Here is a 24979-nt window from a genome sequence, read left to right on the forward strand (position 1 = left end):
CAATTTAACCTGTTTAATTTGTTCACAAGTGGTTGTCAATATTATGAAATTGTATGTGACTGTCATACTATAGGAGGTTAAGCTAGCTATAAAAAATCAATCTATCATTTTCTACAAATGAAAATGCGACAGGAATTTGACAGGTGCTATATATTCATTTATTGTGTTTTAGCTTTTGGTGGTGTTGGTATGTTAAACTTTTTAACTTCCAGTGTCAAGTTTTCCGTTCATATATTAAAAACATTTTCGAAAAGCTAAGGTTTCAACCCCCTTACAAAAAGTTGGCTATCAAAGGATGCTTGAGTTTTCAAGGTTAAGGTAAATCAGGAAAAGTACATCAGTTGCACATAATTGGTAATGTGTTTATATAAACATGAAACTAACTTTGAAATTCACTGACACGCTGAGCAGAATAATTTTATATGATAAACTTATTTGCTCTTTTTAAAAATTACTTTTGATATAAAAATAAGTAGATAAGACTTAAAGCAAATGCGTATTAGATGTTTGTGTGTAATGAAAGATCTTTTTTATGTTTGATAATGTTATTGAAGCTTGGTATTTGTACTTTTTAAATATTTTTGTCTACCGAAAAAGTTATCTTTTAAGCCTTGATGTCGTTATATACTTAACACATATTATTTCTGCCAAAGGGTTACGTTTGATTGGTAAATGTTACCTGACTCTGGATAAAGGGCGTTCTATGTTGAAATGAAATGTATGAAATCAGACGTTCTGTTTTTATCAATTTCCAAAAGTTAAACAGAAACGTAAATTGCTATTGATCACTTAAACTGCTTTTACTAAATAACATTCAGCTTATTGAAACATACATAAAGCTTAAATAAATATTAGACAATTTAAGAATAAACACATTTTACAGATGAAAATAAAAACAATTATCATTTTATTTGTAAAGAAATGATCAAAATAGTTATGATACGATAATAGATCTCTTAATGAAATGACTACATAAATGTGACGGTAAACTATAAAAGATATAAGACTGTTCTAAAATTAAGAAAATAAAACAGCACAGTAAATGTTTAAGATACATTACAAATTGTAATTCAGTAGTATTAAATTCCTCCTTGTAAAAACAAGAATTGCAATAGATTTCGACATTGATATATCCAGATGTGTATTAGGAAGGATTTTTGACCTAATGAATTTATACCAGGATTTATAAACATGAATTTAGAAGGCGGTACAAATAATATGCATCTTTCTTTATTTATCTCCATCAAATTCTCTCAAAGTAAACATTAAGTAATAACTACTTATGCATATGAACATGCGTATGAGTAGAAGGAACATAAAACCCATCTACATCACTTTTCAAAGCAGTTTGAACTCCTTTTTCTAAATTTATCAACCGGCAATTTATAAAACAAATGTGTGTAATGAATCATGTCAGAATTCAAAACACTGACAACTGAGGTGATACCATCGAGGACTTCAAATTCACAAACAGAGGTATCCAATCAATTATATAGAAAAAATGAATTAACATTTAATAGAATGTATGATCTTTCTTTTCTGGATCTACCTTTATTAGAAACGCTCAAAACCAAACAAAAAAAAAGGCAAACATTTATAATCACAGTAACACGTGAAGAGCTGTTTGACCAAAAGGGACATACAATAATAGACACATATATCTAAGATGCGCGTGCTACGAACCCCACTATATATTTTTACACCTAGAATTATGAAACTAAAAGTTGGTATATGTGCACTGTTGTAATATCTAAAATTAAAAGGTATTGTACAAATAAAAGTAAAATCAGAAAAATACTGAACTCCAAGGAAAATTCAAAAAGGAAAGTCATCAATCAAATGGCAAAATCAAAAGTTTAATCACATCAAACAAATGGATAACAATAGTACACATTTATTGGGATTATAATTGCTGTATTTTTAGAATGTTGATGCAAATGCATGTGCGTATAATAGGGTCTCGCTTAGTTAACGTGACGTTTGTTACTAATCACGCAAATTCTGAAAAGAACTGTAATTATTCTGTCGTTGCAGACATTACCAACATAGATTTATTGTTTCTAACTTTTGCATATGAGTACATCGCACGAAGTTCTAGCCTAATTCAATTTTTGGTCTTAATTGAATTGTACTTTTCATATACAATATTACTAAAAAGTGTTAATACTGTTATTTTCTTTATATCCAGCTTAACATGGCAATATAAGCACAGACTGTCTTTACTTCCCTATTTAAAATATCACACACTTGGTCTCGACATTATTAACATTTTAGGAAAAGGCCGAGAATGACTATGCAACAGGTTGATAATTCACATATTTTTTGATTTATTTTGATAGAAAAAAATATGTCCTTATTTTTTTAAACAACAACCGTCATCTGAATTTACCATTTGAAAATTAAAGACACCCTTATGTTAGATAAAAAAGTATTTAAAACCATCTTTATGACTTAAAATATATATACTTTTGATATCATCATATTTCCTTCAAAACATCAAACGATTGATGAATAGAAAAATAAAAGAACTATAGTGTATAAGGATAAAATTGCACGTGCGTGCTTTAATCATCCGGCTATATTGTCTTAAAAAGAAAGACGATACGAATGCAACATGAATAATTTCCTTTGATCGTGGATTGGCATGCATTAGATATATATATATACAAACGAGTCTAAATTGAAAACTACGTTCAAACCTATGATTGCGTTGGATAAAAACCGCAATTTTTATACGTGTGCATGCAAAACAAATTTCGTTGTAGAAGGGTCTAAATAAAGCACAAACACTATTTTCCAAAAGACCAAAAAAGTGAAAAAGTATATGTAAACAAAACGCATTTGACTAACAGGTCGAACAACTGATGTTCTTTAACCCTGCTGACTGCCATTGGCGATTGCCAAATAAAATTGATCACAAGATGTAACAAAATGGATCTTAATATAAATTTAATACTAAACAGACAACAATTAACTTGTGGCCACGATGTTATGCCACAAACATAAGGTGTCAATATATATTTTTTTGTACACCAGATCCGGATTTCGACAATAAATGTCTCTTCAGTGATGTTAGGGATCGAAACGGTATTTGGAAGGCCATATAAAATTTACCCTCATTTTTAGATAGACTCTTGAATTTTAAGAGTCAATATAGGATTAATGGATCATATAAACCGGAGGAAAAATATGATAATATATATAGATATATATGCTTTTAATTAAGTATGATATGTACCCCTATTTTGACACTATGTCTGTTTGTTTTGTTAAAACATCGTTGTCAATATAATTTAATTTTATGCGACTGTCATAAGGTTAAGCTAGCTATACCGCCAGGTTCAATCCATCATTGTCAAAATAAGAAAATGTCTTACCAAGTCAATAATTTGACGGTTGTTATCCATTCGTTTGATGAGTTTGAGCTTTTTATTTTGCCCTTTGATTTTTATTTCCATTATTGAAATTTCTTCGCAGTTCGGTATTTTTGTTATATGACTTTTTAAAGAATGACTCGTTCATACTATTTTGTGAAGTTTTCATAATTTCTTTATTTGATCAAACAACAGATAGGTTTGTTATTCTCTTGTCTCTCTGTAACGTTTATGGCATACACTTAAAATATAAATCTATGTTTAAGATTCGGGTGAAAAGGGTGCGATATAATCAGTGTTAAGCAATACTTAAGGAACAACACAGACATTGGAAAATAAGATATCAAACTGTTCCTCGACATATGTTCGCGTTGTTTATTCCTCAGTGTTCTATGTTGTTTCGTGTGTGCTGTTGTTTGTTTGTCTTTTTCATTTTTAGCCATGGCGTTGTCAGTTTGTTTTAGATTTATGAGTTTGACTGTCCCTTTGGTATCTTTCGTCCCTCTTTTGGTGACAAGTACAAATAACTTGGTATCCGATGATAGTCATACATTTAATAAATTGTAGCTTTGATGGAGAGTTGTATCATTGGCACTCTTATTACATCTTTCTTTATCTATATTATTATAAATATTGAAACGATAATACATATATATAAATCTTCATTGTGAACAACAAAAAATGTCTTTCCTTTAAAATTTACAGCGTCTCGTCTTTATAACTGATTTTTAATGATATAACAAACGCTACTGTAACATTTAAAATTGTATTTGTCCTTACACCTAACCCCGTTGTAACTTCTTCTGCTCTTATGAAGAACAGAAAATGTAGATCACCTTCTTTTTCAAATTTATTATTTTGGTTTGTATTAAAGATATGCAATAACATATTTAAATATACTCGTTGGATTATATTATTTCCTACTGTAAATTTGCTGGTTTAACCAATACACGTAATCAAGATGTCATTGCAGTAACTACAACGTACAATTGTATGTTTTATGGTAGATATGCGGGTAGGACAAATACAACCGATCAGGATTTTCTTGTAGTAACTACAATGTACAATGTTATTTTTTATTGTAGAAATGCAGGTATGCTTGAGTTGACATTGTAGTAGCTATGATGTACCATCTTATGTTTTATTACAAATATTCGGGTATAACTTATAAACCCAATCGAGATGTCCGTGTAGCAACGACAATGTACCTTATTATTTTTATTGTAGATATTCAGGTTTGAAAAATACAACCAATCAATATATCATTGTAGTAACTATAATTACAAATTAATGTTTTATTGTAAATATGTGGGTTTGACAAATACAACCCAATAGAGATGTCTTTGATGTAACTATTATTACAATCTAATGTTTTATTGTAGATATGCAGGTTTGACAAATACAACCAATCAAGATGTGCTTGCTTTAACAACTTTAACTTCTCATCTCCTTTGCTATTTCAATAGTGCCATCAATCCTGTTATTTATAACTTTATGAGTGGTAAGTTCTTATGTAATATTAGAAGTTACTGTATATAAACTGGTTATAAAGATGTACTTTTGCATAATGTTATACTGATTTATAAAAAGTAAGGCAGCTTTGTTAGTGAATGTCGGAATGTATAAATAGAGATTTGCTTGTTTGATATCTTATCCTGTAGAGTAATATTCTTCGTGTTAGTGGTTATAGTCGCATCAATATCTATTATTTTCGTATTTAGTTCCAAATGACATAACGATTTTTTTTGTTATATTGATATATAGTTCAACTGATAAATATCTACACCACCAATAACAACTGATAAATATCTACACCACCAATAACAACTGATAAATATCCACACCACCAATAACAAAAACAACTGATAAATATCTACACCACCAATAACAAACACAAATACAAATGCATATTGAAATAATAAAGTTCGATTCTTTGATGTTAAAACCCGTACAAACTTGAAAACACTCTTAGTACACACACAACCCTTGATCATAGAAATGGTCTGCTACTGCGTCGATTGTGATACGATACTACTTCACTTCTGACAACTTAATTTTCAAATTCACAAGGCCTGTCACGCATTTTACTATTTGACTGAAGTTTTAAATGTAGACATATGAAGAGCTAGGGTCAAATATACCACATGATGATGCTAAACAAATAATCAACAGGTCTACTCAGTCTAATAATTTGAGATAAAATACAGACGATTTGAAATTAGAACTTTATTACATACTAGTATTATGACATTCGAATTTTGTTTTTCAGAAAAGTTCAAGAAAGAATTTCGTGTGGCTTGTAAACTTTGTGGCTTAGCACCAACACATGGAAGACACGGAACATTAACAGGTAGATTTTAGTGTTAAATCGATGCCACATATTGAAGATATTGTTTGACATCGTTTTCATTCGTTTGTTCTAAATATTGTTACCGTTATGACCAATACATCTAGACAATGACAAGAATATATAATGAACGGTCGAACGATAATGCAGGTTTTGTCCCTCTTCATTATTGTTTTCTTCTCAAACTCTCCAATACTCAAAAATTCAATAAATCATCATTTGTTCATGTTCGGCATTGTATAGATAACTATACGTTATGTGTTTTACTTATTCTTGAACACTATATAATTGTATACAAACTTGACCTTCGTCCTTTAGTGGCAGTAATCACATTCGAAATCATGTTTTTAATATAACATGCGTGAAAATTTGTACAAAACAGCAAAATCATTTTTCTATCGTAAATACAGCAAAACAAAAAAGAACTGCATTCTAGGTTAATGTTTTAAGGTAATGATTGATTTATCGAATAGATTTAAACAACACACTATAATAGAAAACGACGAAAATAAAACCAAATGTTCAAAATAACAGCAGATACTGAACAAAGTCATCGTTTGAATTTGTGGTATAATATTTTGGAATAGAAAATGTTATAATCATTTTGCACAAAATATTCCAAATATCAAAGTTCGTCTTAGTAACAAATAGTCATCAGATATAAACAGCGTTTGTGTCTGTCTTGAATTCAATCAAAGACTTTAAAATGTAGCGCTATGTTAGGTAATCCTTTGTATTTCATGCCATTTTACTACAGGAAATTGTTATATCATTGATGATTGATGATTGATCAATTCATTTATTTAATGAAATTCCAGAAAACCTTAGTTGGCTAATAGTACCATTCAATCTTTAGCTGACACTTATAATGGAAGAAGTCGAGTCTTGTTCCAATTAGGTGCTGTAATGATAGTTGATATAAATAACGGGAATACTGAAAGATTCCTTTCGTTTCATTAAATAAGTTGTGTCAGCTCAACATGTGTTTCCTTGTTTGTTCCAAACAGTCATCCAGTTAATAAAAATATGTTCTCTCTTGTAAACAATAATTGTTCGACACGTGATTGATATCTTTATTGTTTTCTTCCGTACAACCAGAATTACAAATAACCTTATAGTGTCCAGTCATTTACAAATGTCCCTTTTCAATAATCTAAAACAACAAGTCAGTCTTTTTTCAATAATTACATGTTGATGAGGTTCAATTGACATCACAGATTACTTTTCTGTTTTTAATGAAATACACGGCATAAATTATTTAATCTATTTAAGAATAGTTTAACATATTTGAATATAAAGGGTTGAATTATTTTAATCTTCATGCAACTTTAGGTGTCTAATCATCGGCCTTTCAATGCATTTTAAAAGTGTTATCTGAGGGACGCGGGAGTTTACTCGACTGATATAAAGTAACATTTTCGAGAGACTACTTACCGGAGGAGTTAAGTTGATTAACATTTGCCACATGTGAAAGTTTTCAATTAGTATTGCCAATGTTTTTTTCAACTGATCAGGTGGAGCTTACGTTTTGATTTGCATAAAGACAGTTTTTTAAGATGTTTTTGAATAAGATTATTCCCGTTATAATTATTATTACAGTTTTCTAATCACCAACCAGTGTCATCATACGGATGTACAACAGATCTAGAACGTGTATGATATGGGACAAATATGTTTTTGGTAATTTCAATAAAACAAATTTAAGGAAATCAATAATAGTTAATTTTCGATGGTAATTTTCAGTTGTTCTTCTAAGATATTAGACATTTTCCTTTTAATTTTTATTGGTGGTTTTAATTTTTTTCTCTCCAGTTTGATCATTTTGGTGCCTTACTGATCGTTTTCATATATGTGGAATTAAATTTCCTTTGCATTTCGATTAGTCTATACATAATGTAATCTGGTTTATCTTCTATGCAGCTAATGTCAAAATGGACACTGTAACAGAGTAAGTATCAAATAACAAGGTTTGCTACGGATATGGTCATAGTTATAAATTGACTGTTAAGAATGTTTGCTGCTCAATTTCAAAATAAATAACTTTCCATAAAACTAGAACTATATTTATATGAGATTAATTGAGGAATCAAAAAAGCCCAAAAAAAATATAGAGGACAGTGTGCTTGTTTTCGAGATATTAGCCATTGAAATTTTGGCGGGAAAATGTTCTCTCTTGATTGTTCATAGCCTTATCATTGACCAGTTAAAGTTCGCAAAAACTATTAAAAAATAAATAAAATTTTATAAGACTTTTACAAATAGCTCATAATTATACATGTAAAAGATTTATAAAAAGAAAAATGGGAGTCCATGGGCAAAATTTTTTAAGGCATTCAAATGGAAAACCACAGGATTTCGAAAATCTGACAAAACTTCCAAAACATGACCGGCAAACATCCTTAACAAAACTTTGATTTTTTTCATATATACTAAGGCTTTCCTACCTAAGGAATACATTACCTCAGTTATATTTAGCAAATATTTTAGGAATGTTTGGTCCTCAAAGCTCTTCAACTTAGTATTTTTTTAATTTTTTTTTTTTTGGTCTTTTCATCTTTTTTTTATTATTCGAGCGTCACTGATGAATCTTGTGTAGACGAAACAAGAGTCTGGTGCAAATACAAAATACAAATCCTAGTATCTATGATGAGTTTAGTTAACAGCTGTTTTCAATAAACTTTCATCTGAAACTAGTTTATGGATCACAAAAGGTTAATGTCGAGAGGAAAGTAAAAACAAAACATAAAATATATTCTGTAATTCAAATCTTGAAACTGATTGACTGCTCATTATTTAGAGATAATTGGCAACAGGTAAATATCAAATTATAAGTTACGATCAAGAAACAAAACATTTAAGCTTGCAAGAGCCAACGGCACATGTTTTGATAGAGAAAAACAATAATGTATTTCGATGCACGATTTTGCTTTAAAAAAAACTGTAAATCGTTTAAACAGTTAGAAATAATTGTTATAATTACAAAAGAGAAGTCTCTGAAGAGTTTTTTTAGATGGAATGCTAATTTTGCTATTTGAATGTGTTTATTTTGGTTGAGAATGGACTTTTTGTAATTATCTGGCATAAATCATGTATAAATGCATAAAACGGTAAATAGAAATTTCCAAAAGTTTAGACCGTTCAACAGACGACACAAACCATCAACACTGACTACTCAGTAATTAGTACAAACAAAGATTCACAACAATGAACACGGGGTCCATTTAGCCTTATTTTGGTTTAAACACAAACTACTGTGTGATTCAATCAGTTTAAATGTGCTAATAAGCCTCTCTTTTTAATTACGTATATAAACCAAATAAACTCATCAGATAACAAGACTAAATTTAGTATATACGCCAGACGCGCGTTTCGTCTACAAAGGACTCATCAGTGACGCTCAAATCCAAAAAAGTTAAAAAGGCCAAATAAAGTACGAAGTTGAAGAGCATTGAGGACCAAAATTCCTAAAATGTCGTTAAACTTTGGTTTATATACAAGGGGAAATATTTCAAAGATTTATGTACATTTATATCTAATATAAAGAACATGCATTGAAGATAGTAACGGTTAACATATTAACATATATAGCATAACACAAACGTGTAAGGGCTTTAACTACATAACAATAGCACGGGTATGGAAGGATGGGTTTACCCTTTTTGGGTAATTAATTTCATTCCGTTTTTGATTAGATGAAAGTCAATCAGTAGTTTCTGTTGTTTTGATGTTCTTGTGTCTGTGTTTATATTATCTGTATGTCCTTTCTATCCCATACCGTCATAACTTTTAGCGTTTTGAATGACTTTTATGAAAAAGGTCGTTCAATTGTTTCCAGTATCTGCATGTATTCTTGCAATTCACTGATTATTTTGTTGTTACATTTCAGGAAACTGTGCACTGATCGTTCTATAAAGAGATGTCCTTATCAGAATTCAAATGAAGCATCAGAAGACTCACGGTTTCTCCGTTAAATGAAAGGATCAATTGAAATACCTTGTCATCTATCATGGGTTCTCAAACATGTAACTTTATAACAGATATGCTTTCTAAAAATATCACATTTAATTTAACTATTTATGTTTGTGATGTTTAATGTCATTATGACTGTTAAATAAATTGTGTAACTTCAGATCTTTTTTTTTTCCAAATTTACGACAAACCCAATTTGAAAATTTTGATTCATACATACTTTAAACAACGCTAACACAGAGGAAACCACCATGCAAACAACCTGAAACTGGTATTTTTCGTTTCTTTTTGGTGAGTCAACTGCTAATATCAATCATATAAACAATTTTAAACATAAGATAAAGTGTTGTTGCTCACAAGCAAGCTATTCAATCAAGAATCCCAAATGGTAAAGTTGAAATCATCTCTTCGTAAATTTTACGGACGCCATCACGAGTTGGTTGACCATTATGGAATAACCGTTTCACAAATTATATCGGATATGTTCCTTACGTCGTAATTACAGTCCCCTTCTCTTTCATAAATGTGACCTACCGAATTAGACTATTTACCGGATTTAATATCTCATAGGCAACACGACGGGTGCCGCATGAGGAGCAGGATCTGCTTACCCTTCCGGAGCACCTGAGATCATCCCTAGTTTTTGGTTGGGTTCGTGTTGTTTATTCTTTAGTTTTATATGTTGTGTCATGTGTACTATTGTTTGTCTGTTTCATTTTTAGCCATGGCGTTGTCAGTTTATTTTCGATTTATGAGTTTGACTGTCCCTCTAGTATCTTTCGTCCCTCTTTTTAGGAAAATATACAGTCCCAGTAGAACAGAATCATCAATTTAATTTTCATTTTGACTTATTGGTTTGACTACAGATACACTTCAAAATTAATTTCTTCCAAGTATGATAGAGGACGATAACGTAATAAAAAAAAAAAGATATGATTCCCCAGATTTTTTTTATAAATTATATACAATTCCATTTCTTTTCATTTAAAATCATATTGCAAAAGTGTCTGTACAATTATTAATAATACCTTTAGTTTCAATAAACAATTGCTATAAACTTTTCTATCTTAATAAATTTTGCCCTATAGTACATACTTGTTCTTAAAGCATTATTGTTCTGATTTGTACAAACTCGAATACAGTATGTTGACAGTTTGGAGAACGGACATTTTCAAAATAAACAAAACAACTAACTATTACATGTAATTCCGGATGTCATGGAGAAACAATAAAACAAGCTATGACGTGTAATTACGGAAATGTCAATGCTAATCAACTATGTTATTTCTTTTCCAGTGATTGGAAATATATAGAAGTACGTAGGTTTCTCAGTGTAACGAATACGAATAGGAATATTTAATTCTCTAAGAAATCACCATTAACTCAAATCAACTCATTTTAATTCTGTCAGACTTCACCATTAATTCAAATCAATTCATTTTAATTCTCTCAGACTTCACCATTCATTCAAATCAACTCATTTTAATTCTCTCAGACTTCTACGTTTATTTTTCTACATTGGCTAGAAGTACAGGGGGAGGGTTGAGATTTCATAAACATGTTTAACCCCGCCGCATTTTTGCGCCTGTCCCACGTCAGGATCCTTTGGCCTTTGTTAGTCTTATATTATTTTTAATTTTAGTTTCTTGTGTACAATTTGGAGTTTAGTATGGCGTTCATTATTACTGAACTAGTATAGATATTTGTTTAGGAACCAGCTGAAGGACGCCTCCGGGAGCGGGAATTTCTCGCTGCATTGAAGACCTGTTGGTGGCCTTCTGCTGTTGTCTGTTCTATTGTCGGGTTGTTGTCTCTTTGACACATTCCCCATTTCCATTCTTAATTTTATTCACCATTAACTCAAATAAACTGATTTTAACTCTCTCAGACTTCACCATAAACTGATTTTAATTCTCTCAGACTTCATCATTAACTCAAATCAACTTTTTTAAATGAATAAAATACATCTGATATTTGCACGTTAATGAACCAGCAACTCTAAAACAAACAACATAAAACAAGTAAATAAAGAAGGCAAGAACAACATTTATACTATCCCTTATTGTGGTATACAAAACTAAAAATAATATATAGAAGGCAAACACACGCATATACAAATACTATCCCTACGTGTATACTACAAAACCCCTTAATTGTGTTTGGAAGGCAACAACAAAAAAATACATATACTATCCTTGTATGTGCTTTACAAAAAAATGTAAATAACAAAAAAAGATACCGAACTTCGTCAAAATTGAAGATCCCTTATCAGTGGTAGAATCAAAGCTTAAACACATCAAACGAATGGATAACAAAATGAATATTCTTCACTTGGTATAGCCGGGCATTTATAATGTAACCTGTTGTCTACAGACCCATAAAAGATATATAGAGAGCAACAACCATAACTAAACCATACCATGCATAATAAACAAATACTGTCCTAACCAATAATCCACAAAACCTACAAATGATATGGGACAAAAACAATCATAAGAAGCCAGAGATTTCGTTACCACAAATTACTTGAATCCTTCACTAAATTCTTCCATAGATATAAAAATTTGGTGTTGAAATTTGGTTATTTTGGTTATTTCAAACGGTATAGCACATCTTAATTACGGAAAAGTTGTTTACCGTGCCCGGAAATTTAGAAACGATCTGGTGAACTTATCGATCCTTTTAATAAACTTATTCTGAAAGGTTACCAATTCAACACTTTAATTAGATCATTGAATATTGTTTTTGGTATTAATATTGATTTTGTTATCAGTAAATTAAAACCAAACTGAATATTATTGGTATATACAAATACACATTCATGGATCTACCTGTATCTTGGCATTGCGTAAGGTCATGTTTTCTCTGACTGTTTATGACGTCTTTACACTAAACCCATTGGATTTTGGATGTGTACGGATTGATAATTTAGTCTTAGATGCATGATTTTTTTATTAGTTGTTAGTGGCTGTGAACTAGCTATCAGTAAGTGCGACTGCTCTCAGATCTGTACTTATTGTCCTTTTGTTGTTGGCATGTACAAGTACCCCGCTACGCCCACTTGTATTTGTGATGTTGTTGGGTTTTTTTATCCATCTGATGAGTTTAGCCTTTTTCAACTGATTTTTAAAGTTCGTTCTTATATTGTACTGTTACACCACTGTCTCAGGTTAGGAGAGGGTTGGGATCCCGCTAACATGTTTAACCACGCCACATTCTGTATATATATATATGTGCCTGTCCCAAGTCAGGAGCCTGTAATTCAGTGGTTTTCGTTTGTTTATGTGTTACATATTTGTTTTTCGTTCATTTTTGTACATAAATAAGGGTACCAAATAAATTCATCATAGTACAAGAATTAAATTTTGTATTTACGCCAGACGCGCAGTTCGTCTACAAAAGACTCATTAGTGACGCTCGAATCCAAAACAGTCAAAAAGGCCAAATAAAGTAAAAAGTTGAAGAGCATTGAGGACCACAATTCGCAAAGTATTTTCCAAATACAGCTCAAGTAATCTATTTCTGAGGTAGAACAGACTTAGTATTCCAAAACTTCAAAAGTCTTGTAAACAGTTAATTTATAATTATGACCATATCAATGATAATTCATGTCAGTACACACATATACACATATTCCTACCCATGGTTTGCAAATATAGAAAATATATACAGAGGAGAACAACACATGTATACAATTACTATCTCTTCATGTGGTATACAACCTTAAACGATCAAAAGAAAAACAATACTCACATACATATCATTACATATCGTGTATCAACCCAGAAAAGATATAAAGATAGCCACAACAACGATCTTCAAACACTATTCCTACCTAAGGTGAGCCTGGTACCTTTGATTACTATTTACAAACGTAGAGAAGTATATTTAAAACAGCAACAATAATATACAAACATTATCGTTTCATGAGGTCTATGAATTTAGAAAAGAAATAAAGAGGGCAACAACAATTATATACCATTACTGTTCCTTACTAATATATTGAAGGCACAAAAAACCTATTGTGATACTATCGCTATCTGTGGTTTGAAAGTCCTGAAATGATCTAAATAGGGAAATAACAACAAAGATATACAAAAACAAACTCTTTTTGAGAGCTACAAACCTAGAAACGATTATGAAGACAGCAACAAACGTCTATAAATCAGATCCGTTCTTCACGTCAACCAACCTAGAAAAGATATATTGAGTGCAACAACAAGAGTATATAAATACTTAAAAAGTTTCCCTTCCTGGGATCAACAAACTAACAAAAGATGTATAGAGGGCAACATCAATAATATACAGATAATATCCCTAACTAGTGGTTACAACAGATGGGCGAAAGATAACAGAGGGACAACCAAACTCATAGATCGAAAATAAACTGACAACTCAATTACTATAAATATATAGATAAAAAAAACACAGATAGTAACAGTACACGAGACACAACATAGAAAATTAAAGACTAAGCAACAATAATTAAAAGATTGACACAAGTATTCTTTATAATGAAATCTGTTTCATATAAAAAAAAATTAAAAAAAAACAATTATTGAGCTAGTCAGATTGTGCCCTCTTCTGTTGAATTTGTATATACAAATTAGATTGAGTCATCCCATAACCAATTTGTATATCATTATAAGTCAGACTAAAAATAATAAAAACGATGGTCTATCATACAAACTTTAATGCATTGAGGATGTCTTCTCCATAAAACAAACATCCAGAATTGTCAAATATTTATATAGCCTACAGTGTTAGAAATAGTAAGGATTAATTCGTCTCCATGTTAGATACATCATCAGTGATCACCTTCGGACAAGTAGATATGACAAACAACAGAATTTTAAATTTGACATCTGACATTTGCTGTGTTTCTCAAAACATACAATATGTCATAGAGCTTATAAATTATAATTGGGTTGTCCTCAATGTCTGGAGAGACAATCATGTTTGGAAATGGCATCGTACTATGTTTTCTTCGAAATACAATTTGAAAGATGCAAATTCGGTTCTCTTTGATTATCATACAAATTCATGGTAATATACCAATTCATTGGTATTGGATCGTTCGGGACGTATTATAGTATACTATTTTATACGTCTGTTCGTCAACATCTTTTCAGAGTAGCAGAACTCTAACTGTTACAGTTAAAGCATTTTTTAACTATCGTTTACTAACTCAGAAATGTCTGTATTAATTTCCCTAAGATTTAACACTTTTGTTCGGACTAATGAAAAAGGGCTCCCTTTTCGATTTTTATAATTTATTTTAATTTTTCTAGTTCGTTGTTCTATTGTTGAGTGACTTCAATCGATTGATAAAAGTCACTTCACATATTGTACATTTAATCAAGTATGCCTAGATTGATTTCACGTAATGCCATTACTTGGAATGATAAAGGAAAGCTTCTTTGCGATTTTTATTCTTCATTTTCTCCTTTGTCCCAGAGATATGAAACTTTAATTGTCGAATCAAGATATGTGTACATGTTCCATATATTGAGTTTACTTGAATTGCTTAATTGGAAAACTTACATAAATGTTTGAATTGACGAACATAACAATACCTTTGATTTAAATTTAAATTTGTGTTTTCGATATTTCATTACAGAGTTATGGGACTTAGACCCTCATAATAAATTCAAGGCATTGTACCAATGTTATCTACTTGCTCTACTAAGAATATTCAAAAGACTGGCATGAATTGATATCATAAAAATAACGGGATTTAAACAGCAAAAACAAGTAAAAGGTCCGTGCCCTTATTTCAGAGATATAAGCCATTTAAAATTTTGCGTATAATGGTTTTCTCTAGATTTCTCATATATTTTACATCTGCATTGTTTTTCTTACTAAAAGTATGAAAACTAACTAACAGTTTGTAAGATTTTCAAAAATGGCTTTTCAAACTATATGTGCTTTAATTATTAAAAAAAAAGCAGCGGTAAGCAAACAAACAATTTAATGGCAGTAAAGGGATACAACCAGTGGATTCCAAATACTTGTCAACAAGTAAAAAAAGACCAGCAAACATGTGTTTTTGGAATCTTAGAAAATACATAAATTTAACATATCAACTATCTATTGTCAATATACCTTATTCTTTTAGATAAAAAAAATTTATGCAAATTGTTAATATTATATAATAATTTTATTGTACAATTTCCATAGGTCACGATAAAACGGTTCTACCAGCTGCTTTAAATACTTAAATGTATCGCCATGTGGAAAATGATTTAACCAATGGAAAATAAAAGAAAAGAAATTGACAGTAAGCGATTAATCGGTAGATTTCCTGTAACTCGTTTCACTGATGAGTCTTTTGTAGACGAAACACACATCTGGCGTATATACTAAATTTAGTCCAGGTATCTATGATGAGTTTATTCTCATTTGATCCCACAGATTCAATAAGAGCAAAGCGGCGTTTAAATAGGGGCGAAAGATACCAGATGAACAGTCATAATCATAAATCGAAAATAAACTGACAACGCAATGGTTAAAAATGAAAGAAAAAAAACGACAAATAATAGTACTCAAAAAACAACATAGAAAACTATAGATTGAGCAAAAACGAACCCCACCAAAAGTGTAGTGTAGTTACGACGTAAGAAACACATACGATATCATCTGTGAAACGGTTGTTCCATAACGGTCAACCAACTCGTAATGGCGAAAAAAAATTGACGAAGGGGTGATTTCAACTTCACCATTTGGAACTCTTGGTTTAATAGCTTCCTTGTGAGCAGTAACCTTCAATCACGGAAATCATGATAGGAAATACAAGCGAGGGAATATCATACAAATTGGGAGATATACACTCCGTATGAAGGCACTGCTGGAATTTTGCTACATAGAAATGGACAGTTTAAAATTGGGAAGCTGAAATCATCTCGTTGGTCTTAAAATTTTGTTTTCAATCGACCCTCATTGTCAATTTCTAGATGTAAACTGGTAATTTCCTTTTTGTTTCATCTTCATTTGTGGTTTCTTTACTTTTATGTTTTAATGTAAGAATAATTAGCATATTTGGTATAGTGTTATAAGTTAGGTGGTTTGATTAGAATTAATAGTTAAAAAATAAAAAGTAAAATCTCAAAAAAACTCCGAGGAAAATTCAAGACGGAAAGTCTTTAATCAAATTATAAAACACAGCAAACGAATGGACAACAACTGTGATAATTCTGACTTCGTACAGGCATTCTTAAATGTAGAAAAGGTTGGATTGAACCTGGTTTTATAGCGCTAAACATCTTACTAGTATGCATCAAATTTCATTATAGTTACAACTATAAACAAACCGATTAATATTAATTTTAAGAAAATGACATATCTCATCAAAACCTTAATCAATTATTCATTCATTTCTACGAACGTAATGATTTCGGAAAGTATGTTTCACGTATATATTCTGTAACATGAATTATATTTAAAATCTTTTAAATGGCTTAATATATCAAGTTTATGATTATATCATCATTTCTGATTCAACAAATTTGCATAAAAATATAATTGAATTTAGTGATAAATTAGAGAGCACTTAACCCCTTCTATTGCAGACATTCATTTCATTTTTTGTGAAATAAGTAATAGTATTTAACCTTGGGAAGTTCGAATTTTTTTCAAGACAGGCTTTTAAAGTACGCTAGTTGAATTGATGCATTTGATTTTCTTTCTCAGAACATATTAACACAATTATGTTCGCATGTACACATAGTTCAACATGTCTGATTCAATTTAATAAATATTTGAGTACAGTCAGCTTACTGGCTGGTAAAATATTCGGGCAACATGGTCGACCAATATGTTTTATCATTTCTAAGAATGAAAAGTATAATCCTATGTTGTACAGGAGTCATCATATTCTTTGTGATGACCACGAACAATGCCAACCATTATGTCCCCAATCAAACATCAGGATAGAATTTGTTAGAAGCAATAAACATATTATCTGAAGCACAGTGACCACTTATAGCCAAACTAAATCAAATAAATGGTGTTTTTTATCCGTCTGAACGTTGTTAACTATTCTCATCACGACTAAATCTTTTCTTTAAGTACAATAGTCGGTGGTTAACCCAAATGTTGTTTCTGTCAAGTGTTGAAGAACAGTGCAGTGCTAGTCAATAATTGATCCCTGTTTTAAAGGTAATTCTGATTAAGGAGGAAACTATACAAACAAACACCTTCATTATCATGATGAATCGATTAGTATCCAAGACAATGTAGATATCTTCTGACAATGTAGCTATCTTCTGACAATGTAGATATCTTTTGACTATGTAGATATCTTCTGACAATGTAGATATCTTCTGAGATTGTTGATATCTTCTGACAATGTAGATATCCTCTGAGATTGTAGATATCTTCTGACAATGTAGATATCTTCTGACAATGTAGATATCCAAGACAATGTAGATACCTTCTGCTTCATTTGTCTCTTGGTTCTGTATCCAAGACAATGTAGATCTTCTGCTTCATTTGTCTCTTGGTTCTGTATCCAAGACAATGTAGATATCTTCTGATTCATTTGTCTCTTGGTTCTGTATCCAAGACAATGTAGATATCTTCTGCTTCATTTGTCTCTTGGTTCTGTATCCAAGACAATGTAGATATCTTCTGATTCATTTGTCTCTTGGTTCTGTATCCAAGACGATGTAGATATCTTCTGATTCATTTGTCTCTTGGTTCTGTATCCAAGACAATGTAGATATCTTCTGCTTCATTTGTCTCTTGGTTCTGTATCCAAGTCAATGTAGATATCTTCTGCTTCATTTGTCTCTTGGTTCTGTATCCAAGACAATGTAGATATCTTCTGCTTCATTTGTCTCTTGGTTCTGTATCCAAGACAATGTAGATCTTCTGCTTCATTTGTCTCTTGGTTCTGTATCCAAGACAATGTAGATATCTTCTGATTCATTTGTCTCTTGGTTCTGTATCCAAGACAATGTAGATATCTTCTGCTTCATTTGTCTCTTGGTTCTGTATCCAAGACAATGTAGAGATCTTCTGCTTCATTTGTCTCTTGGTTCTTTACTTTCTTTGATAAATGACTTTTTCTTCATAACAATATAGAAAGCTTCCTTATATTTGCCATCGCAAAACTTGTATGATGAAATACCGAACCAACCCATGCGTTATTAGTTACACGGTGTGCTAGTAACCTACAATGATATACAATGTCTATTGGTAACAGTTTTGTCTATCTTTTGTTTAGATTCGTAATTATCATGTTCCAATTCGCATGTATAAAGATTATGTATTTCGTTGATCGATTTCAACAGGAGAAACATGACAAGAGTCCCTATTGGACCAGGAAATCCTCAACCTATTGGGTCGATGCCAGTGCTGCATGGTGGACGTTTCTACCCAGAGGGTATCACCAGCCCAGTAGTATAACACTTCGGTGTTGACGTTAAGATCAATAAAATAGTCATTTTTATAAATTTCCTGTATACAAAACTTAGATTTTTTCGAACAACTAAGGATTTTCTTATCCCAGGCAAAGATCACCTTAGCCGTATTTGGCACAACTTTTTGGAATTTTGGATCCTCAATGCTCTTCAACTTTGTGCTTGTTTGGTTTTATAAATATTTTGATATGAGCGTCCCTGATGAGTCTTATGTAGAGAAACGCGCGTCTGGCGTACTAAATTATAATCCTGGTACCTTTGATAACTATCTAATACGAAAAAGGAAGATCGGCATTAAATCTAAAAGTTTAGACTTATTTAGTATTAAGAATTATGGGTTAAAAATGGTGTTACCAGGATAATTACAGCTTTCGAACTCTGAAACTATTTAAATGTGTTCGTTATGGTTTCAAATGAAAAGCAACTTGTATTTATCAGCTTTAACAACAACATTTTCAGCATGCAGAGATTTCAGATCATTCAAAACTACATAGGTCACTACATACATAGGGTACTCATCAAACTTTGAATTTATGGGTGTGTTTTTATGATTGAACATGATGAACTATCAAACTGTTTGGACAAAGATTCCCGTTTTCTCAAACTCTCGTTTCGTCTATTCTGTCATAATTATCAACACCGTACATCAACAGCCTAAAGTATGTCTCCAGTGAACGGGTTTATGATCTTCAATCTTATACATACATTATGGATTTAAGTACAGTGTAAGAAAGATGATTCATTCTTATTCTGATATTCGTTCCTGTTATTTCTTAAGGGATTTTCCTTGTTACAGCAGCTAGCCATCTATTATTTCCTCTCCATCCTTTACAACTTTCATTATTCAAATATTGGTAAAGGAAACAAAATAAGTTATTAACTGTATTTTTGATTCATTGTTTTAGACAATACATAAACATGATATTGAAAGATAGCTGGCGACGTACTAAACAATAGCGATGACAAACAGACAAAACCTAGTCTTTATCTTTATATCATTTACACAAATGTTTACAATAAATATAATTTCATCGCATGTCTTGATACAAGGATTGGTAATAAATTACAATTATCATCACGTACACAAAGTCCAAGAAAAACATCAATTCTCAGAAATCGCTAATGCAATGCTTCGGACTTTGACTGAATAAATACCATATTTTGTAAACAGTATGTTGTTGTGACATTCTGGTCACAATCTGACTTCAATAGTGGTAATTTGTAGTGTTTTATCAGGGTAGTAACCTAAAATCCTTGGATGTAACGATCAAATGATCAAATTACGATGTGTTTTTCGTCTTTTAGACTTATATCTCGAACTTGACAAAAGCAGTCATCTCAGTACCAGAATCTATGACAAACGAGACAATTTTAGATTATAAATTATCAATTTCTCCCACTTTAGTAGCACTTTACCAACTTCGCTTTCATACGTGATATACATTTCCCAACTTTTTCAGTATTCAAGAGCATGCAGCTGCTCAGACTTTGTAAACGACACCAGTGTCTGAGCAGAAAGTTGATGAACCAGGGGTATGTCAAAGAACGACTTTTTTTCTAAAACAAAGTTTCGGAAGATGATAAGCCCTTGTTGATAAATATTCCCTATCAACTTCGCAAATAATACACGATGGTCTTGAAGAGAAGATCATAGGTATTGACGTTGCTTTTTATCTTAAGGATGTACTTAGATGTAATTAAAAAAATCAAGAATTTAGAATTGATACTATAAGTTAAAAGAGCATAAGTATCAAAATAAGCCAAAACATAACAAAATGTTGACTGTTGTATCCTTATTTTTGACATTTGTATCTGTTGTGTGTGCTTTTTGTATTCACACATCGTTGTCGATATAATGGAATTTGATGCGACTGACATACATTCATACAAGTGAGAGGTTTAGCTAGCTATAAAAATAAAATCTCAAAACTACTGAACTCCATGGAAAATTCAAAACGGATAGTCCCGAAACAATGGAAAATCAAAAGCTCAAACACATCAAACGATTGGATAATAACAGTCATATTACCAACTTGGTACGGGCAGCATTTTTCTCATGTAGCAAATGGTGGATTGGACATGGTTTTAAAGCTAGCTAAATCTCTCACTTGTATGACAGTCGCATCAAATTGCATTCAATTGACAACGATGCGTGAACAAAACAAACAGATATAATAGGTAAAAATGTCAATAATATGGATACAGCAGTTAACAGTCTGTTATAATCTTAATCACTAAAAACAAACAAACATGTAACAAGGAAGCATAAAAATGCATATATCAAATTTAAAACCTCATTCATTGCTTTTTTATTATACGATTTGTTTATGTTAAATCCACTCATAAGGGATTTAAAGATTTTCAGTACTAGGACCGATTCTTATCCTGACAGGCTATACTATGACAGTTGTTATCCATTCGTTTGTTTTGTTTGAACTTTTGATTTTACCATTTGATTAGGGACTTTCCGTTGTGGATTTCATCGGAGTTCGATATTTTTGTTATTTTACTTTTTGCTTACTTTATAAAATTATTATCGTTATTTACTCGTCTGCTGTTAAACCATTTGGGGTTTACTGACATCAAAGGTACGCTGTGTCATTGCCATAGCTCATCATAAGACACCATGGTTTCAGCTAGTGAAAGATTTAGCTAGCTGTAAAACAAGATTTAATTCATCATTTTACATAAGAAAATGGCGGTACCAATAACATTAACAGTACCAATTTTCCTGCACCAAATGCGAATTTCGACAATACATGTCTCTTCAGTGATGCTCGTGGCCAAAATATTTGAAATCCAAAGCTTATATAAAAGATGAAGAGCTATAATCCAAAAGGTCCAAAAAGCATAGCCAAATCCGTGAAAGGAATCAGAGCTTTGCATGAGGGAGATACATTCCTTTATTTATAATAATTTCTAACATTTTGTAACAGTAAATTTTGATAACACAAAAAAATCCGTATTTTCATGCCAGTACCGAAGTACTGGCTACTGGGCTGGTGATACCCTCGGGGACTAACATATGACAGTTGTTTTCAATTCGTTTGATGTGTTTGAACTTTTGAAGGTATTTTTGCTATTTAACAATTTTTAACGTTACCTCACATCAAGAATGTTTCCATCAATCATATTGAACTTCCACTTTGTTCCCCACTTTTGGACTAAGTGCTCTACCACTATAAAGGCACTTAAATTAAAATGTTACAATCAATGATGCTATACACCTTATCGCTAATCCAGGCTGACCCGGCCGCTTGGTTTTTTGACGCATACAACAATCACGTTGCCATTGTGGCGTCAGATATTTTGTTTTATGACGTCAAAATTTTACGGGAAGCTGTGTGATTTTCGGTAATGGCGGACAAATAACGATAAGGTGCACTAGTTATACAAGAGGATTCTGACTGAAAAAAAAATTAGACTCTAAAGACTTGGTAGAAGCACTCGCCTATTGAGAATATTCAAGCAATGCCTGTATATGGAGTTTCTATTCCTCGAATGATACTCTAAATTCTTATTTAATATAAAAATGCACATGTTAGATGAATGTTTGTGACAGGAACGCTGTTGGCATAGAGGGAATGCACCGTCGTAAAAGGTTGTTGACGCTTCGAACACAAGATAACTTTATCAGTTCCTTTTAAACATTGTGTCGTGTACTAAGTATATCAAATAGAATAACAAACATGCCGGTGGTTGGTGTTTATTTTTATAAATTTGAGATCAAGAATGTGTCAAAGAGACAACAACCCAATCAAAGAACGGAAAACAGTCAAAGGCCACCAATGGGTCTTCAATTTATGTATACATAGATTATAGTTTATTCTTTATATACTCATTCAACACTGTCCTAGGTAAGGAGAGGGTTGGTTGCTCACAAACATGTTTACCCCCGCCAAAATATTAATGTGTCTGTCAGGAGCAAATAGTTCAACGGTTGTCGTTGGTTCATGTCTTCTATATTTGTTTTTCTTTATTTTTTGTTAAAATTTATGCCGTTAGTTTTCTAGTTTGAATTGTTTCTCATTTTTCATGTCGGGGTCAGTTATAGTCCACCATATGGTATGGGTTTTTCTCATTGTTGAAGGTCGTACCGTTGCACAAAATTGCTTACATCCACTTCATCTAAATTCATGTTTCAATGACAATCATACCACGTGTATCTCCTAATTTTTACATTGTTATCTAGAGCATTATGACAAGATGGATGTAATAATGTCATAACCCTACTTTGATGCGGACTTCGTTGCAGAACTTGTCGATTTCCCCCTATTTTCATTTAGGTAAAGATTAAATTGCCGACATGAGTGAGTTAATCATTAAAAACTAGATCATTAATATATAATATTTGTCGCAGCGGAATCCCACCCTTCTATCTTAGAATAGAATAGCATAGCTGATTTAGTTTTTGAATACATACATCATTTATTTTCACATTTCATTTATTTTCACAATATCTAAAATTCCCGAAATAACAGTTTACCGTTTAGTTTTAGTCAACTCAAGACTCCTGAAATCTTAGAGTTTAACACAGACCTCTAGATTCTATATCTGCACACTATACTGTGATCTGCAAATAAAAGTCTGGGTTAACAGGGGGTCAAGTACAAAGTATGTTATGTCATTTTGTTTTACATTGTTATAAATTGTTGAGTCAAATCGGTGAACCTGAATTTGACAGCTAGTGTCCCTTTATTGTAACATGGATATTAAATAATATGTTTTTGTGAGGTGGTTTTTTTTTTTTTCGTATACTGTTTTTGTTGTTGTTGTTTTGTTTTGTTTTGTTTGTTTTGTTTGTTTGTTTTTTTTTTTTTGTTTTTTTTTGCTTTTCTTCTTATTTCGTAATTCCTTCCTGTTTAGGAGCACTCGGGTGAGAACGATAAATGTTAACAGTATCTGTATATTAAAAGAATGTAGGGGAAAAAGTCACAATATATATTTTGTATGAAATCTCATATGATCTGCACACATATATAGGTGAAAAAATGGCAAGATACATTTTGTATATAGCTGTGTTTTTACAAATATCATGAGAATCCTTCAATTTCATGTTAAACAAACAAAGCATCCCCATTAACAATAATTATGTAATTACAACATTTGTTGACAGTGACTGTTGAGATTAATTAGTGGCTTCTTGTGGCACCTTTCCCTTTTTTGTAGACCTTTCACTTCCTCTATTGGTAGGAAGCCCTACCCATGAAAAACAACTTTACTAGGCCTTATCATGAAAGAAAAAGAAAACAAATGGCTTATCCTGTTTTTTTAAGAGTTTGTTTTAAAAAAGAGAACATAAATTATTACTCTTTTACTAATATCATTTTTTTTAATTTATTTATTTGAAAAAAAATTATGAAAAGAATATTTTTTTTCTTTACTCATAAATCAAATGAAATCTATTAATATCATTGTGCGCTTTTCCTATATAAATTTTAACAGCTTTTACTTAAAATAATTGATCTGATACACTTTTACAAGTAGTAGTATTTTTATTTAACAAAACTGCAATTTTTTAAATATTTATTCATGTGCATTCCAACATACTTCTTATAAAACATTTTATATATTATGATTTTTTAATTTTCTTATTTCATACATGTACAAAATGACGTTTGTTATGTGCATTCCAACATACTTCTTATAAATATTTTTATTTATTGTGACTTTTTTCTTGTGAAAAGTAAAATCACAAAAATACTGAACTCAGAGGAAAATCAATTCGGAAAGTCCATAATCACATGGCAAAATCAAATAACAAAACGCAACAAAAACGAATGGACAAGAACTGTCATATTCCTGACTTGGTACAGGCATTTTCAAATGTAGAAAATGGTGGATTGAACCTGGCTTTTTTTCCTGTG

The 24979-nt window shown here is 31.3% G+C and overlaps 1 protein-coding gene across 4 annotated transcripts in view; it reads left to right on the forward strand.

The window, feature by feature from the left end:
• Positions 1-9850, forward strand: part of LOC143058868 (orexin receptor type 2-like) — a 37244-nt gene extending 27394 nt beyond the window's left edge. For 3 of the 4 annotated variants that reach the window (XM_076232358.1, XM_076232348.1, XM_076232365.1), the window contains 4 exons: positions 4757-4875; positions 5644-5724; positions 7642-7669; positions 9608-9850. In XM_076232358.1, the coding sequence (XP_076088473.1) occupies positions 4757-4875; positions 5644-5724; positions 7642-7669; positions 9608-9692 (313 nt within the window). In that variant the 3' untranslated portion in view covers positions 9693-9850. The remainder of the gene's footprint in view (positions 1-4756; positions 4876-5643; positions 5725-7641; positions 7670-9607) is intronic. The other variant, XM_076232351.1, reaches the window with a different exon arrangement.
• The last annotated feature ends 15129 nt before the right edge of the window (positions 9851-24979 follow it).

This window comes from Mytilus galloprovincialis, chromosome 1 (assembly GCF_965363235.1).
Source record: "Mytilus galloprovincialis chromosome 1, xbMytGall1.hap1.1, whole genome shotgun sequence".
Taxonomy (NCBI): Eukaryota; Metazoa; Mollusca; class Bivalvia; order Mytilida; family Mytilidae; genus Mytilus; species Mytilus galloprovincialis.